Raw genomic sequence first — 17,456 nt, forward strand, 5'->3', positions numbered from 1 at the left:
TCGATTGGTGTCAATAATCTGAATCTGTTTTAGTTTAAGTGCTGCAGCATCCAGAAGAATTTGTGTAATAGTAGGAATATTTGTTGCAAGGTTTCCATTTGGGTTTTGTTTAGGTATCAGGCTGGAATATTTGAATACATTTATGAAATGTTACTGATGAAGAAGAGGCTGAAAGAACCAAAGCCATTTTTGAGGAAAACAGGTCAGAACTGGAGATGCTGACAACTCCTGTTTTGCTCATTTCATTTTAGAAACAAACATTCAAAATTTTAGTAAAAATGAACACTTTTTACTTTAGAAACTGTCACTGTCTGTCATGTTGGAACAGCTCAGAATGTGAACTCCTTCCAGGCATTTTCTGGGTTTTCGCTCAAAGACAAAAGAGAGGCTCCAACTTTCAAACAAGCATCAGACTTATTGTTCAGTTGCAGGTTTTATTGTCCTAAAGTTTGCATTCACAGCTTAGAATCAGCATGAATAGCAATGAAAGGATCTTCTTCTGAGTTGTTGATGTAGAAATGGGCACGGCCGTCTCCCCCAACAGTGATCTGCTTCCCAGTGCAACTGCCTCCATCCTTGTTGCCAGAGATGACATCGCAGTAGGTGCCGCCGGGCAGGCCAGTGTTGAGAGTCACATCCAGAGCCCTGAAGGTTGAAGAACGAGCAGAGTGAGAATTCTCATCATGATTATGGGACAATCTCTCCTTTCCTTCCATTTGTCACTCTAACGTCATGAACATGCCTTTAAGACGGTCATGGGAAATACATGTCAGCATTCTACAAAAAAGAAAAATCCTTTTCTGAGCAGCTGTCACTCATCCTTACCAGTCATCATTGTTAAACACAATGAATCCACGGTTACCGCGGCCAAAGGCAACCTGATTGTTGCCGTTGTCCCACCAGTTGGCATGAGGCTGTCCATTGACCACGTTACGGAATTGAACCATGTTCCTTCAGAGAGAAACCATTGAAAGCAGCTTTAACTAATGTAGGAAATACCAAACACCATCTATCCTCGTTTTTTTCATTTTCCATCAAACCAAACTGAAACACATTAGGCAGAACTCACATAATCTGACGCCATCTGTGCTCGCACACCCATCCATCTCCACAGGTCTGGTCAGGGTTGATGGGAACTGGCTTGGTGGATCCGTCACCGTTGCTGGGGGGTCCAATCCAGTCATTCTCATCCTGCAACCGTTAAGAAAAGTTAGAACATGATCTGTTTCAGATGTGTCTCAGTTTGGTTTAAGGGTCAATGTACCTTTCCGTTCACAAAGTTGCGGTCCCAGCTGTAGCTAGACATGACTCGGGTAAATCCGTAAGGATGAGCCAGCATGTATCCGACGGCCATCTTGTAAAGTCTGGGATCCCAGAAGGTGAGGATGGAGGCTCCTCCTGCGCCGTGGCCTCTCTGGTTGTCATGGTTGTCGGTAAAGACAACAGCATTGCCGTCAGCCATGAATCCCCAACCTTCTCCCCAGTTCCTGCGCACAAGAATGAACGTCAGAATGTAAAGATCTTTAAGCGGACATGTGTCCTATAAAGACAGACATCAGCTTGTTCTTATGTCAGACTTTGACATTTAGTCTTAACAGCAGTAGCACACTCACTTAGTGTAAGACAGCTTCTGTCCATTCCACTTCCTGAAGAGTTCTCCCAGTCTGGCACCGTATTTAAACTCAGTCACTCTTCCAAGACCAACATACTCGCCGGTTGTAATGGGCTCACCTCCGAGATCAATCACCTTTTCAGAAGCAAAAAAAAAAAAAAAGGGATTGACATCCAGCAGGAAAATTGTCCGGCACAGAAAAAAACAAAAGACAAGGCCTCACCTCCTGGAAGATAAAGGGTCTGCTGCCGCCGGGGAACCATTTGGTATTCAGGTTGTTGAGACGGCGGTAAACGTTGTCCAGATCGCCAGGCCACATGTGCTTACAGGCATCCACTCGGAATCCAGCCACTCCCATGTCAATCAGTTTGTTCATGAAATCCGCCACCTTCCCTCGAACGTAATCTTTCTCAAGAGCCAGGTCCAAAAGGCCAACCAGACGGCAGTCACGCACCTAAACCAGGTAAGAAGCATTCACATTAGACTATCAGTTCAGGTTTAGCCCTGCTGGCAGGATGGTTGGAATCTTTGGACTGCTCAGATTCGGCATGTTCTCTATGACATTTAAAATGTCACTTTTACAGCATTCTTTGGTCGCAACAGTCCAATGAAGTCTTTGTTAGAACATCAGTGACTCTTGTTTCAGTCTAATAGGGGTCATCAAACTCAGACTTCTAGATTTTTATCGTGTAATGATGAGCACCCATAAAAGATCTGCTGGCAGCATCATGTGATCACAGGTGAGAAGGTTTGGATTTATGAGAGAGTACCATGTATCATGTCAATGTCAAAAATGGTACCAGCTAGATTGGTAAATGAAGGGAGCTGCCGTTGGCCCTGGGCGCAACTGACCTGGTAAGGATCCCCGTAGTTCTCGATGTTGCCACTTCCAGTCTTGCATTTGCCGTCGTTGAAGTCCAAGTTAGAATAAGGGACACTGGGGAAGTCTTTGTTGTTAGCATTGAACCAGCTGCCACAGGAGGAGTGGGTTCCCTCTCCACCACCAGCTCCACACATGTGGTTGATGACGGCATCCACGTAGACATTGACCTTTGATTTGACGGATGATGGAAAAAAGAAACATTTTAGCATCTTCTCTCAGTTTATTTTTGATTTCTGCATGACACCAGTCAACGGTCTCAATCCTCCAGCCAGACATCTTCTGTTCCTATGGGGTCTCAGGGATGCTAATGTCTATCCCTCTTCCTTGAGGGTGATGGCAGGGTTAACTCTGGCCAGTTTGCCAGTACATCACAGGACCACAATGTCACTAATGAAGAACAATTTAGAGTCTGAAACATGTGTTTGGACTGTGGGAGGAGGAAAAAATGCAAAGATGCTTGGGGAGAAGATGCAACGTTATTTGGAAGAGTGCTCCTCACCCCAACATTGTTGCATCTGGTAATCATGTCTCTCAGCTCATTCTCGCCCCCAGATCTTGAGCAGAGGTTGTAGCTGATTGGCTGGTATCTCTGCCACCAGGGTCTCCAAGGACTGCTCACGAGGATGTGCTCATTTGGTGGAGAAATCTAGAAAACAAAGTAGAAATGCCTCTTCAGAACAAGAACGTGAGTGAGGACAGAACTTTGAAGTTGATTTTATATTTCAACTACTGTTGTGTTTTGTTTTATTTCCTGCAGAACATTTATTATAAAGTGATTGATCAGAGTAGAACATTCATGTCTTCCTACTGAAGAGGCTGTGCATTCAATGTGTAAAGCAGTAGAACCCTTCTACCTGGACACCAGCGAAGCCTTTGGGACCCAAGAAGCGCTCGCACTCTGCAGCAATGTCAGCCCAGCGCCACTCAAACAGGTGGACGATGGCTGTCCTCCCATCCCTGGTGTTGGGGTTGTGCTGGGCGAAGCCGAGCCCGAACAAAGCGATCAGAACGAAAAGCTTCATGTTTCCCGTTGCTGAGTGAGAAAACCACAGGCTCTGTCCTCCTCCACCTCTGTTTTTATAGCACTCTCTGTCTGTCAGGGACCAATGGGAAGGAACCTCCAGGGCTTATCTTGAAACTGAGCAGATGCCTTTTTCCCACGTTTTCTAAGACGGGATCACATGGACTGCACTCAAACAGCATTCATGCCAGAGCAAACAAGCCCCATGAAGCCCTCAGAGGAAAATGTGGCTGTCAGCATCATCGCCTTTTTAAAAACGTTATTAGATCAGACGCTCCAAAAGTATTCAGTCATGAAAACATGTAAAACTGCATTTTGTGTAACAGTTTATTATTCCATGTCATCCGTTTAATTATCAAAACAAACAATTAATTAATTCTCAAAACCTAAATCTGAATCATTGAAACTCTCAACTTTTTAAATTTCAATCTTAAAGTGCAGGATTCTGCTGAATGTAAACATCATGAGAACATGCTGCCATGCTCAAAGGTCAGGGTCGCTGTGGGGAAGAAAGCACATTTTCTCTTCCATATGTTGAAAATGTACAAAATCGCACATATGTGCATTTATGTAACTGTGGGAATGGCCTTGAAAGGGTGTTTCAGGTTTTTCCTCATTTTAAAAGAATTGTAGTAAAGGTTTTGATTAACATTTATATTAATCTATCATAATAAATAACAATAACATTTATTATATTTATGAACTTTAATCTCAGTTAATGATAATTAATTAGGAAGTCCTCAATGTCTATAAATGTGATTGGATTGTTGTCAGATCAGAGTCCATCTTTTCTGTGCAGACGTTTGAAAACACAGAATTTCCTGCAACAGAACCGCTCTGGCCGTGTCCCAGCTCCCCGTTGGCGGGTCTGATGTCAAACATGATTCTAAATCCGTATCATAAGGATCCCGGAAGAGTGTTCAGTGGAGGTGACGGCAGGAGGTCATCAGTCAGCACCATCTACACCGCCCGTGTCACACTCAAAGTGGCCCGCAGTGTAATTATAATTGGCCCGCGAGATCATATCAAATGTGCATTGGAGCTGGCCCATGGTATATACTGTCCCGTTAATACTGCAAAGCCCACAATGCTTTGCTAGTATGTTGATGCGCCTTCCAAACCGGCGAGCGCTCCTTTTTTCTGTTGACAGTTTCTGACAGCCATGCTCCAGTCACATCAGACAAATTAACTTCACCCTCCATAAAAATGACCAAAAGGAAGACGGATAACAGGAGCTTTGAAGACAGATGATCTGTTCACGAACATAAAGACAGACCTGTTTGTCTTGTGGGCGGAGCTAACGGAAGAATATAACACAAAAAGACACTGTATGTTAAAAATTACATATCAGTTGCAGTTAATTTTTCAGTAGATATTGAGTTCTGCCCGTGATTTTACTTCACTGCTTCATTTTGGCCCCCTGTGAGTTTGAGTTTGACCCCCCTGATCACACCAGGCCCTCATGAAACCTGCAGTTGTTGTTGCTTCAGAATTAAAAGTTCTGCAACATTTCCTTGAAAGACTGCTGGAAATGTGTCAGATATGTTGCGTAAACCAGTTATGCAAACATTTGTCATGTGAGGCTTCAGGGCGACAGGATTTCTGGGAAAAGGTGAGCGTGGGGCAGAGCGGCGTGGGATGGTTTTTTTTGTTGTTAGGTAAAAGCGGAGCTGTGACACGCTGCAGGTGATAAAACAAACCGAGCTGATCTGACAAATAAAAGCTGCTTCTGACTGTTAAATAATCAATCAGGGAAACGGAGGGACTCTCTCGCTCGGATGGTTCATTGCTGTCTTTTGATTGGTGCCCAAACGTCCCCTGGAGAATTGTTGCGTCCCTGGGGGTGCTAAGGAGAGGACCATGTGCCAGTGCCTCCTCAGAAGGGGGGAGCAGCATTATTTCTTGACATGATATCCATTTCTTCAGGCCTCAGTTTAGAGAAGCTTAAATGTCCTTCAGAGGAACTTCCAGGTGACTAAAGGAAATATTCTGCCCGTCATGAATCCAGATGTTTGCTTTGCTGTCTGCAGATGTTTTTTTTAAATGATTTGAAATGGTTCATTTCAAGCAATCAAATAATAATAATACACAAAAACAGGACAATCATCAGTTAAACATTCATACAAAGACGTATCAAACTTAAGAAAATTAGACATAAAATTACATTTTTGTCATGGTGCCTCTGGTCTCTGCTCCCCCTCCCCTCTCTGCTCTGCTTTCCTGATGGTTACCAGCTGTGGACACTCACCTCATCACCTCCCAGCCTATTTAAGGAGATCCAGCTCCATTCCTCCATTCATCACCAGTTCGTTCGTAGCCCCCTATGGTAGCCTGGTCATCTGTTTTGACTCTATGCTCACGTGCTGAGGTTCTATGCTAACCTGGCTTCTCTGCCTCATCTACAGGACTAATTACCACGAGTGTCCTGGAATTCTAGCCTCCAGCCACGCCACGGCTCCAACCGAGTCAAGATCCCCAAGCCACGCCACAACTGCCACGCCAGTATCATCTCCCCATCGGTCAATCTCCAATAAACTCACCCTTGGATCCTCGTCCAGAAAAATAAATTCCTTTATTCGCCATCTCACTCTCCTGTGTTTTTTTTCCAGGATCCAGCGTCTGGGTCTGTCCCGCCAAGCAGATCATGACAATATTGCTTGAAAGGGAGTGGAAGGAAGCGAACTTATATAACCCCCCCTGTTCTACCGTAACCATTTTATTACATGATTTATCTATGTCCGGTTCATAGCTTTATCAGACAGAATTAAGAATCCTGAAGTATCAATAAAGCACATGACAAAGATGAAATACTTAAATTATTATGTAAAAAAATGAACATTACATTTTTAGAAATCAACATGGCAAATGCAGATCAGTTATCTAACATCTATGCAGATTATGTTCGTGATACAAATCACTATCATTAAAAATCAATCTAAATCATTCATAGAATTTGCAGATCAAGTATCAAAAGTGAAAAAATATTTGCAAATTGTTTTTCATTTGAAAAAAATCATGAATTAATTTTGGGATATAATTACAGATCAATCACTTCAACCATCTTCAATGATTGATTACAAATCTTTTTGTTAATTATCATTATAAGGCCATTAAAAGGTAATGCTGTGAAATAAGGATCCAAATTCTGTCAAATGTCCAAGGTTGGTATTTCTCCTTCTGCTGATAAACAGCCATACTTCTGGGTTTAAACAGTTTACAGTTGTCTTCACAGTTATGTCTGCAGACATTAGATTCAGGTCCATATCCTTCTTCAGCTGATATCAGCGGCGCTGAAAGTTGAGGTCAAGTTGTCTGCAGGTCAGAACTCTGGTGAGAATCAGGTCACTTCAGACTTTTGGAGTTAGCGCTGATCGCAGGCGCCATATTTCTTGAAATTATATTTGACTCTTTGATTCATTACTGCATTTGTTGGTTCAGACATCTGTGACCAAACACTTCTCAAAGTCCTTCATGGTGTTCACAACCAGAACCTTCGACCGGTCCGGTGGACCGAGTGGTTTAACAAAGATCCTGCAGCCTTTAACCCAAATGTTCTGAATCTGCTTACGCTTCCTGAGAAGCCTGGCATGTTTGGCCATATCAGCATTCCTTCTGGTCAGATGGTCGTTTAACCCTTGTGCTGTCTTAGGGGGTCCAGATGACCCCCCCCCCTTCCATTGACGTGTTCTCCCTACCATGACTGTAACGGTCATTTGTTAGTCTGTTGTGTTTTGTTTGGTAAATGTTGGTTAAGTTATGAGAAGTTTATTTTTAAGGTAATTTTATTTTGAAAATACCGGAAGTGCTTACTTGCTTAGCGCACATTGTATGGACAGAGAAGAGAGACGCTGGAAGCAGGAGCACCACGTTTGTATGCAAAGAATACCAGATGTGGATGAGAGGACACTAAGAGTAACTCCCATCTCGGCATGCAGCCAACGAGGTGATTTATTTATTTGTTTTAACTGTCTGTTTACAATGTATGTTCAATGTCAAAGAAGTTTCTATTATGTCTGTATATGCAGTTTTCACGGTGGATTTGGAGAGACCAAATAAACCCGTTATGAGAACCATTTGCGTCTGTAAATGCCTGGTGTGGAGAAACAATGACAAAGGTGGATAAAGGTGGAAAGATTTCATGTAATCCATGGACACCAGTGAAGATCACAAATCATTGAAGAAAAAAGGTTCAGAGCACTGTCTAGTGGGTCTAGATGACCCACTCCCAATGATAAAGTGCCTAGGATAGAACAAGGGTTACATAAGCAGCAGATTGCCTCAGATTCCTCCTTTGGTTCATCAGAGCTAGCTTGTGTTTCTGATTCACAAACCTGATGAGGATCGCTGGTTCATCCGTCTCCCTTCTCCTGGGAAGCGGGTGGCAGGACTCGATGTTTGCATGTCCTCCTCCTGTGGTGGAGCTCCTCCACTTGTGTTGAGGAAGTTTTCCTCCTGGCTCTTTACTCCTCCTCCATCTCCAGTATCTCTGGGGTTTGTGTGGTGGTCTCTGGACTTCAGCCTCCATGCATTAAAGTCTGATGTGCTCTGATTTTACATACTAAGACTATGCTATGCTAAAATCATGACTACGCCGAGATGATTTTATTTTAAAAAATAGATCAAAGCAGGTTAATGAAACTTCCTGTGTTTGAATGTCTGCGGTTGGTTATGGTGATTTATTCTGGCATCATCATCATGACCCAAACATTCACAGGAATTTCTCCACAGATGTGTTGGTTTTTCTGTTCTTAATATTAATCAGGAACTTGGAGAATTAATTACCAAAGTAAAGACATAGTAATACTAAATAATACGGGTCCCTGTTCTAATCTTAGTCAACATATAATTAAGCATTAATGGATTAAAGAATAACTGCTTAAATGTGTCTGTTAGTACTTTATTTTATAGTTAATGAATGCTTAATTATGCATTGAGTCACAGTAAGAAAGGGACCTGGATTATAGTGTAACCAAAATCACATCTGGCTCAGCCCCCCCCCCCCTCAGTGAGTCTGGGGGGCCCTGGCCTGGGATGACCCGTATTAATGTTATAGAAAGAAGATATTTCACATAAAGTTAGCGACTTTTTCTTTGCTCTTCTCTCTTTTGGTCACTTGATGAAAACATATTTGAAAGAAAAAACAATCGTCCACTTGGGGGCAGCAAAAACCAGGAGGTGCAGAGAACCCACCTTGTTTTCAAAGAAACCTCAATTAAAAAAAAAAAAGAAAACCCTCTGTCATGATTTGAATTTGATGTCTTGTTTTTGGTCCTTGTTCTGTCTTGTTTCTGTTTCCTGTTTTATTTTGAAAGTCTCCTGTCTTGTCTGTTTTCTTGAGTTTTACTTCCTTTGGTCCCCATCAGCCCTGATCGTGTCCACCTGTGTCTTGTCTGCCCTGTCTGTATTTAAGTCTTGTCTCTGCCTTCCTCCTGTGTTGGTCTAGTTATTCCTGTCCTGGTTGTCCTTGTCATGCCATGTTCCTCGTTTCTTGTTCCACGCCACAGTGAGTTTTGTTTAGTTTTGTCATCCTGCTCTGCAGCGCCTTTTGTTTGTTCATTAAACCCTCTAGACTCTGATCCTCATGCCTCCACCTCTGCGTCTGGGTCCAACCGGCTCTCGAGCCACCCTGCACCATGACACCCTCACTATTGTGTAGTCCACTTCTGCAGAAACCCCCCAGGCCAGGCGGCCTTCTTTCTTTATCTGGAGGTTAAAGATGTTTTCTGTAGTCGGACGCACAGACTGTGGATCAGGAAGCATCATTGCCTCCTTTGAACCACTTTACCCATACCCAGTCCTGATTTGGAGCAAAGACCAGCAGTTCAGAGAACGCTTTTTACATCTGTTTACATCTGTTTTACTCATTCTCCAGATGACCTCAAAAGATAGCGGCAGACTGAACTAGAACAAAGTGACGATAAGTGGAGCCATCTGATAGAAACACGCATAAACAAAGACAATTTCAAATATCACACTGACTCCATTTGATACCACTGCTGAGGAGTAGCTGGGCTCAGACTCCTCCCACTGCTGCAATGAACGGTGAAATAGGTACATGTGCACACATGTGGATACCACAACACTGGACTGAAGGAAAAAGGAAGTGACAATACTGCTGGGATGTAGTGTGGAGCTCTGTTCTTGGCCCTAACGTGGACGCCAAGCTAATTGAAAGTCTTCTGTTTGCAGCAGGAAAAACATTCCGACCATAGAAGACCGGAGAAAGACTAAGAAACCATTCATGACAAAATGCAGGAGTTCAAGAAAATGTGGAAACCAGTTCTAGATGGGATGGATCTCTGTCTGGATTGAACTCTGTTCTGGTGAAAAACCTGAACTGGACTTTTTGCTCGCTGGTGATGAAGGACCCCCCACCCCTGCTGCTTGTTTTCACTACCCAAATAAAAAACAATAAAAATAAATGTTTTAGTTATTTTCACACCAAATGCCTCTTTGGCTCCATCAGGACGGACGGGAACCATCAGCGCCCCCCCAGCTTCAGGTCTGCTCTGACGATGGTCTGCAGATGTTAGGAATAGGTTTCCATGGCGCAGCAGAAAGTAATGCCCCCCCCCAGGAGCATCTCCAGCTGGAGGAACACATAAAAACATGTCTGTTTTTCTGGGGGTGAGGCTCACAGATTCATGTTAACCACAGATTAACCAACGTGTGGCTGCGCATAATCTCTGTAATCTCATCATTTATTTCATTTGGATGAAGTTGGGAACAAACTGAGTCTGAGTGTTTCTCTGCGTCTTCTGGATTAACGGAACAAATGCAACGAAGTGTCTCGGAAGTCCTGCTTCCATCCGGAGAGGTGACCTCTGACCTCTGTGACGTCAGTTAGTTATAAACGTGGAGCTCTCAGCGGCTACAGTCAGGTGTTATCCGGGGGCCAGAGTTGGTGACATCGAGGGGAACCTTAGGATGTTAGCTCAGAGTAAGTCCAGGTTCCGTCGAGTCGTGATTCACGCAGGCGGTAACGATGCCCGACGGAGACAGTCAGAGGTGGTTAAGTTAAACGTAGCTTCGGTGTGTAAACTGGCTAAGACGATGTCCGACACTGTCATTTTCTCTGGCCCCCTGCCGAACTTAGTCAGTGATGAAATGTACAGCCGCTTTTCATCATTTAACCGCTGGCTTTCTAGATGGTGCCCAGAAAACGGCGTTGGTTTTGTGGATAACTGGAGCGCGTTTTGGGGGAAGCCCGGTCTCATGCGGAGAGACGGCGTCCATCCCACTCGGGACGGTGCCGCTCTTCTTTCTAGAAACATTTCTGCTAGCCTTAGTCTGTTAACCTGACAATCCAGAGACGAGACCCGGGCGCAGAGCAGCAGTGTAAAACGCTCCTCTGAGCCTCCCTTAGGGTTAGTGCCGGTGCAAAACCCATGCAGGGAAAGTCAAGCAGGTCCTAGCTTTAGCTTATGTGCTTAAAGACAAATGAAAGGAGCGCGTCATAGAAACCTTAAAGTGACAGACAGCAGTTCTCACAAGCAGAATTATGTCATTAAATGCGGTTTATTAAACATTAGATCCATTTCCTCCAAGTCCCTCTTAGTCAACGAGTTAATTACTGATAAAAACCTTAGTCTTTTAGCCTTAACAGGAACTTGGCTCCAACAGGATGACTATGTTAGATTGAATGAAGCAACCCCCCCCACTTATGCTAACTATCAGAAATCCAGGATTTCAGGTAAAGGAGGTGGTTTGGCAGTAATATCACAGTCTAGCTTACTTCTCAGCCCTAAAGTAAAAAATGCTTATAATTCATTTGAAAGCATCATATTGTCTTTAAGTCACCCAAACAGGAAAACTCGAAAACCTGTTTTACTCATAATTATTTATCGCCCCCCCGGCCCATATTCAGAATTTTTAACTGAGTTTTCCGACTTCCTATCGACTATTGTCTTAGATTCTGATCAAACTATAATATTAGGGGATTTTAATATTCATGTTGATGACCCCAGTGACTGTCTAGGAAAGGCTTTTGCAGCTTTATTAGATGATGTTGGTTTCACCCAAAGTGTGAATGAACCCACTCACTGTCATAAGCACACCCTGGACCTTGTTCTAACCCATGGGATAGAGATCAGCCAGCTGAGTGTCCTTCCTCTTAAGCCCATCATTTCTGATCACTTTCTGATTACCTTCCAGTTTACACTGGAACATCCTTCTGCCCCAGTGAATAAGAAACAGCTTAGAAGAACCTTAACTGACCGTTCTGTGTCTGAGTTTAAACACACAGTTCAGCCAGTACTTAGTGATATTCTGAGAAAATACTCTGAGACCAGCTCCCATAGTATCAGTCCTAGTCTAAATGACCACTTTGTTAATGATGCCTTACAAGCCCTCAGGAGTACACTCCATGTTGTTGCCCCCCTGAAACCTAAGTTCGTCAGACAAAACCGAGTAGCACCGTGGTTTAACGCTGAAACTCGTTTTCTTAAACAAGAAACCCGTAAGTTGGAAAGAGAATGGCGCCGCTCCGGTTCAGAGCAGTCTCTGGATATCTGGAAACATAGCCTATTAAATTATAAAAAAGCCCTGCGTAGAGCTAGAAGCCAGTACTATTCAACCTTAATATCAGAGAATGGAAACAATCCAAGATTTCTTTTTAGCACTATTGCTAAATTAACTCGCAGTCAGAGCTCAGTAGAACCACATGTTCCTGTTTCTCTCAGCTCTGATGATTTTCTTACATTTTAGACATTAGACCCAATTCCCAGTAGACTTTTTAAAGAAACTTTTCCCCTAATTAATGATCCCATATTAACAATGATAAATGCCTCTCTGGAAACGGGTTACGTGCCACAGTCTTTTAAATATGCAGTTGTTAAACCTCTTCTGAAAAAGCCCAGTTTGGATCCTAGCATCTTGGCCAACTATAGACCGATATCAAACCTGCCCTTTATTTCTAAAATCCTAGAAAGAGTTGTAGTTAAGCAGCTTTACTGCCACCTACAGGACAACAGCCACTTTGAAGACTTTCAGTCGGGGTTTAGACCTCACCACAGTACGGAAACTGCACTAGTTAGAGTCTCTAATGACTTGTTATTGGCCTCAGAAAAGGGACTACTTTCTATTCTGGTCCTGTTGGACCTCAGTGCAGCCTTTGACACTATCGACCACGGTATTTTACTCCATAGATTAGAGCAGGACATAGGGATCAGAGGATCTGCTCTCCAGTGGTTTAAATCCTATCTGTCCCATAGGTATCAGTTCGTTAATGTAAATGGCCATTCCTCTCAGTGCACTCGAGTCAACTATGGAGTCCCACAGGGCTCAGTTCTAGGACCCATCCTGTTTATGATTTACATGCTGCCCCTAGGAAACATAATCAGGAAACACAGCATTAATGTTCATTGTTATGCAGATGATACGCAGTTGTATTTATCCATGAAGCCTGACCAGAATGACCAGATAGAGAAACTGAACGCCTGCATCAGTGACATCAAGACCTGGATGACAATTAATGACCTCCTCTTGAAACCAGAAAAAACTGAGGTCATTATACTAGGTCCTAAAAACCTCAGAGATGCTCTGTCTGCTCAGATAGTCTCCCTGGATGGCATAAGTATAGCCCCCAATTCCACAGTTAGAAACCTTGGGGTTTTACTTGACCAGGATTTATCATTTAAGGCTCACATATCTCAGGCGTGCAGAACTGCCTTTTTTCACCTGTGGAATATTGCTAAGATCAGAAATCTACTTTCTAAGAGTGATGCTGAAAAACTCATCCATGCATTTGTTACGTCGAGGCTGGATTACTGTAACTCCTTGTTAGCAGCGTGTCCTAAGAGTTCCTTAAGAAGTCTTCAGCTTGTTCAGAACGCAGCTGCTAGATTGTTAAGTATAAGTATACGCCATTGTTAGCTGGAACTAGCAGAAGAGATCACATCACTCCTGTGTTGGTTTCACTTCACTGGATCCCAGTTGATTCTAGAATCAAGTTCAAGATCCTCCTGTTAACCTAGAAGGCCTTATGGCCTTCATGGACTGACCCTCTTTCCCTCTTTCCTAACATCATCGTCAGGTCCTGACACTGATGTTTGGCTTCAACCAGCAGATCACTGGGCTGTACGTTGGTGCAGTGGTTAGCGCTCTTGGATGGGGGACCTGAACCAGAACAACGATGGGGGGTGGGTCTCTGTGTGGAGTTAGCATGTTCTCCCCATGCTGTCCAAAAACATGCTTCATAGGTTCATTGGTTACTCTAAATTCTCTAGGTGTGAGTGTGTGTGTGCATGTGTGTGTGATTGTGGGCCTGGGACAGACTGGAGACCTGTCCAGGGTGTCCCCTGCCTTCGCCCACGAGTGGCCGGGATAGGCTCCAGCAACCCTGTGACCCCGAAGGGACATAACAGTTTAGAAGAATGACTGATTCCTGCAGGTCAATCAGATGAGCTGCTGTGCTGCCACCACCTCCCCTTTTCCCCTCCATTACCTCCTCGTTGCCCCCCCCACAGTGACATTTTGAGGTCAGAAGGGGTTTTGTGCTGCATGAAAGGAAAAGGAAGTAAAGAAAAAACAAAGGAAGAGATGGAAGCTGCTTCCGTCTGAGGCATGCCTTCACCTTGGGGGGGCTTCCTATACTGATTGCAACACTGTGATTCACATCAGATAGGGGGTGGGACACTGCTCTCACACAGAGACCGGGTCTGTCTGAACGGCTGCAGAGCTCTGTGGTAGATCTCTGTTGGGGTTGTGAGGTCAGAGGTCATGAAGGTTGAGCAGAAGGCGTCTTACGTGTTTGATGCTGAAACCTTTTCCACCAACAGCAGGGTGACTGAGCTCCGACTGGGAATTCCTCACAGAGTTCCAGCAGAACGTGGAAAGTTGACCATAAAATCGCAGATGGTTTTAATTCTCTGATCCTCTTTCACAGTAGTCAGCGGGAAATGAAAGCTTTGCTTTCACGGTCTGGGAGCTGCTCGGATTCTTCTGGAAATGTCTCCGGGTTGTCCTCGTCATCCAGCTGTCTGTGAGCCCTTCAGTCGTGGAAACGGGACGGATGCAGAATCTGCAGTCTGTAGTTATCAGAAGTTATGAAGAGGAAACCCAGAGAGAAAGGATCCAGGGCCTCCTCTGTTCCTGCATGGTTCTTCAGGAGATCCCTGCTGACAGACAACACACAGAGGGGGGGTCATAACAGGGTGAGGCCCCACCCCAGTGTGATCCTGGATTATTACCTCGGTGTACCAGGTCAGGAATTGTGGGAATTGTGCTGTTTTTCTCAGTCCTGTAAAACTTTTAGGTGAGTGGAAATATCTGCATTTATTAGCAACCAGGAAGTGAGTTGGGAAGCCGTAATCCCCCCCCCCAGACGACAACAGCCCTGCTAGGAAACAGGAATGTGTGGCCCAGATGTGCGTCTGTGGGATCCGAGGTCTGGAAACATCGGTCACAGCGCCGTCTTCTGTGCCTGAGGACTTGACGGGTTTGGGGAGGAGGACCCCCGAGTGATGACCAACGTCTGCCTGTGAACCGGATCCCCCTCTAATGAGACGCGTGGACACACCCCCAGCTCCAAGGATGCCCTGATTGGCTCTCAGTGTCACGGTTTCTGCTCTTTGATGGGTTTGTTTTCAGTAGGGAGGCCGTTTTGTTCCTCTGTGTCTGAGCGCCAATGAACACATTGGGGGGGGCAGTTTCACCTGAACAGGTGGGGGTGTTGATGACATCACAGCAGGTGACGTGCCATCCCTATTAACCATAATCATGTTTCTAGAATCTCCTGCATTCCTCAGGTTTGGTATAAATGCCTTTTCTCTGATCTGATCTACACACACACTAACCCTAACCCTAACCACACACACACACTCACGCGGTGACAATATATTAGGTTAGTATCTATAAAAATTGTGTAAGTATACCTAAAATTGTATCTTTTAACATTAGCAAAAGAAAAAATCAATATAAATCCACTTTCAACAGATATTACTTTTATTTAGCCACAGAAACCCTGTTATAGTCTAAACGTCATGGTGCCTCTGTCAGTTCTCCTCCCCCTCCCTGTTCTGCTCTGCTCCTGACTCCTCCAGCTGTGACCACTCACCTCATCAAGACTCTGCTCTACTTAAGGAGACCTAGCTCCAGCATTCATCGCCAGAACCTCCAGCCTCGCCACGGTCGTAACTTCGCCAGAACCTCCAGCCACGCCAAAACTCCTAATCTCATCGGATCAAAATAAATCCTTATTACTCACCTTACCACTTACCTGTGTCCTTCCGGGTTTCAGCATCTGGGTCTGTCTCGTTTTCGGATCGTGACACTAAAACAGAAAAGAAGCTTAAAATGCCTGAAATAAAAAATCTGTCAATCTTTATTTAAACTAGAAACATTGTGACAAACTGAACCATTTGATGCAGAGAAAAATGATTCAAAAAATAATATTAAATCTAAATTGATCTGAAACATTAACACAGCAGCACCAATATATTTAACGTTTTTAGTCTGAAGAAATAGATAAAAAATTGTTCTGATTGTTTCTAAATCTTTAGTTTAGTTCTGATCTTATAAAGTGCAGCTGTTTTCCTGCATTACCTGCTGTCAGAAAAGACAAAGAAAACATTGATGGAAAATAAAGACGTCATCAAAATGTCTACAATAATTCATAAATGACATTATTAGCATGAGCTGAGTCATCTAAAGGCACGTGATGATCCGGATGTTGCACACTCTGGGCAGCTCTCCGCGTTTTCCAAGCACTGAGCCGCTGTCACCGCCGCCCCCTGTAATATTTGCACACCTGTGCCTAAAACTGCTGCTACTGAGCGACCCCCCCTGGCATCGCATGGCGCGCCCCACTATTTGAGAAGCACCAGATTAGGTCCTTACCGTTATGGATCAACAATCATATTTCTGGAATCTCCTGCATTCCTCAGGTTTGACATAAATGCCTTTTATCATTTTTCTGCTCCTCCAACCTTTTTCAAACCTTTTTTTGTTATTTTCCTCTTCAACGCAAACACATGATTCACACACAGCGACATCAGCGAGGAGGTTCTGGCTTTGAATGCGGACATGGGGGCCCTGTAGGAATCCAGGAAGTTCAGTTGGAGTTTTTCCATCAGCTGTCTGGAAAAATCCACTTCCAGCCAAATCCGGTTCAGTCTCCCACTCTGAGTGAGCCAGCATCCCGGTGAGATTCCCCGTGTCTGACGTATCCGCGGATTCCTGCAGTCTGTCTTTTATCTGCTCATCTGAAGGCCGCGACCCCGGAAAGCTGCTGCACTTCTGGCAGTCGAACACTAGAGGTCTCTCTAAGGTCTGGCTAAGGGAAAGACGGATTTCCAAAGGAAAAGGGTCCAGCTGGAGTCTCGGTTTCACTCTGAGATGATGTCACCAGGCAGGAGGAAGGTCGATGCGTCTTTGAGGAACGTGACCCCAGGATGCAGACAGGAAGTGATGCTGAGCTCAGAGACAATGGCGGCGTTTTCCTTCAGGTCCAGTTTGGTCTTTGAGTCCCTCTGTTTTTCAAAAGTGGAGTTTATTTGAAACATGATATTTAAACATCATTATAAATTCACTGAAGGGTTCTCTTTTTTGAAAGCGTTAGAACATTCAATGTTTTAAGGTTTTAACGGGAAACAATAAAAAGGTTTTTCCATGACCCTAATAAAATTTTATTTTACTTTAGGAAAACCAACCGTTGTGTTTTAAAAAGTCAGTAAAGTTTCCATAATCTAAAGCTTCTTTTGTGCTCTTTTACTGGAAATGTCTTTATTTTTGTCTAAATGAATATTTATTAATAATTTCTAATCATTTTAGAGTTGGCTCTGAGTAACGCCTCAGCCCTAAAACGCCAACATTTTCAGATATTATTTATTACAAATGTTTTTAAATTTGTGTGTTTCTTGACTTTTGTCTGAAATATTGAGAACTACCCCATAATCAGAGTTTTTTGTTGCAATTCTTCAATTAATTAATTTTTTTCATGA

At 43.9% G+C, this 17,456-nt stretch overlaps 1 protein-coding gene and 2 long non-coding RNA genes across 3 annotated transcripts; 2 read left to right on the plus strand and 1 right to left on the minus strand.

Moving 5' to 3' along the window:
- Positions 1–414: 414 nt before the first annotated feature.
- amy2a (amylase alpha 2A) lies at positions 415–3,585 on the minus strand. Its single transcript, XM_004085067.5, has 9 exons — positions 3,350–3,585; positions 2,995–3,141; positions 2,465–2,662; positions 1,836–2,066; positions 1,614–1,747; positions 1,265–1,487; positions 1,070–1,191; positions 826–951; positions 415–645 (listed from the first exon to the last, which is right to left on the minus strand). The coding sequence occupies exons 1-9, from the start codon at positions 3,515–3,517 to the stop codon at positions 456–458; spliced, it is 1,539 nt and encodes a 512-aa protein (XP_004085115.1). The 5' UTR covers positions 3,518–3,585; the 3' UTR covers positions 415–455.
- A 1,732-nt stretch (positions 3,586–5,317) lies between these two features.
- On the plus strand, positions 5,318–6,098 carry LOC105357968 (uncharacterized). Its single transcript, XR_002875202.2, has 3 exons — positions 5,318–5,487; positions 5,751–5,842; positions 5,922–6,098. It is a non-coding gene; the product is annotated as an uncharacterized LOC105357968 (long non-coding RNA).
- Positions 6,099–14,223: 8,125 nt separating this feature from the next.
- Positions 14,224–17,206, plus strand: LOC144986875 (uncharacterized). Its single transcript, XR_013650753.1, has 2 exons — positions 14,224–14,718; positions 14,798–17,206. It is a non-coding gene; the product is annotated as an uncharacterized LOC144986875 (long non-coding RNA).
- Positions 17,207–17,456: the final 250 nt, after the last annotated feature.

This window comes from Oryzias latipes, chromosome 17, assembly GCF_053564925.1.
Source record: "Oryzias latipes strain Hd-rR chromosome 17, Olatipes_Hd-rR_3.1".
NCBI classification, from domain to species: Eukaryota; Metazoa; Chordata; class Actinopteri; order Beloniformes; family Adrianichthyidae; genus Oryzias; species Oryzias latipes.

Bases quoted from the DNA above. Each gene is read 5' to 3' on its own strand.
- amy2a (XM_004085067.5), bottom strand. From the start codon at position 3,517: ATGAAGCTTTTCGTTCTGATCGCTTTGTTCGGGCTCGGCTTCGCCCAG. The intron at 2,067-2,464 runs GTCAGTTGCGCC...TACCTGGTTTAG, and splicing joins ACTACGGGGATCCTTACCAG to GTGCGTGACTGCCGTCTGGT. The intron at 1,488-1,613 runs GTGAGTGTGCTA...TCTTGTGCGCAG, and splicing joins CAGAAGCTGTCTTACACTAA to GAACTGGGGAGAAGGTTGGG.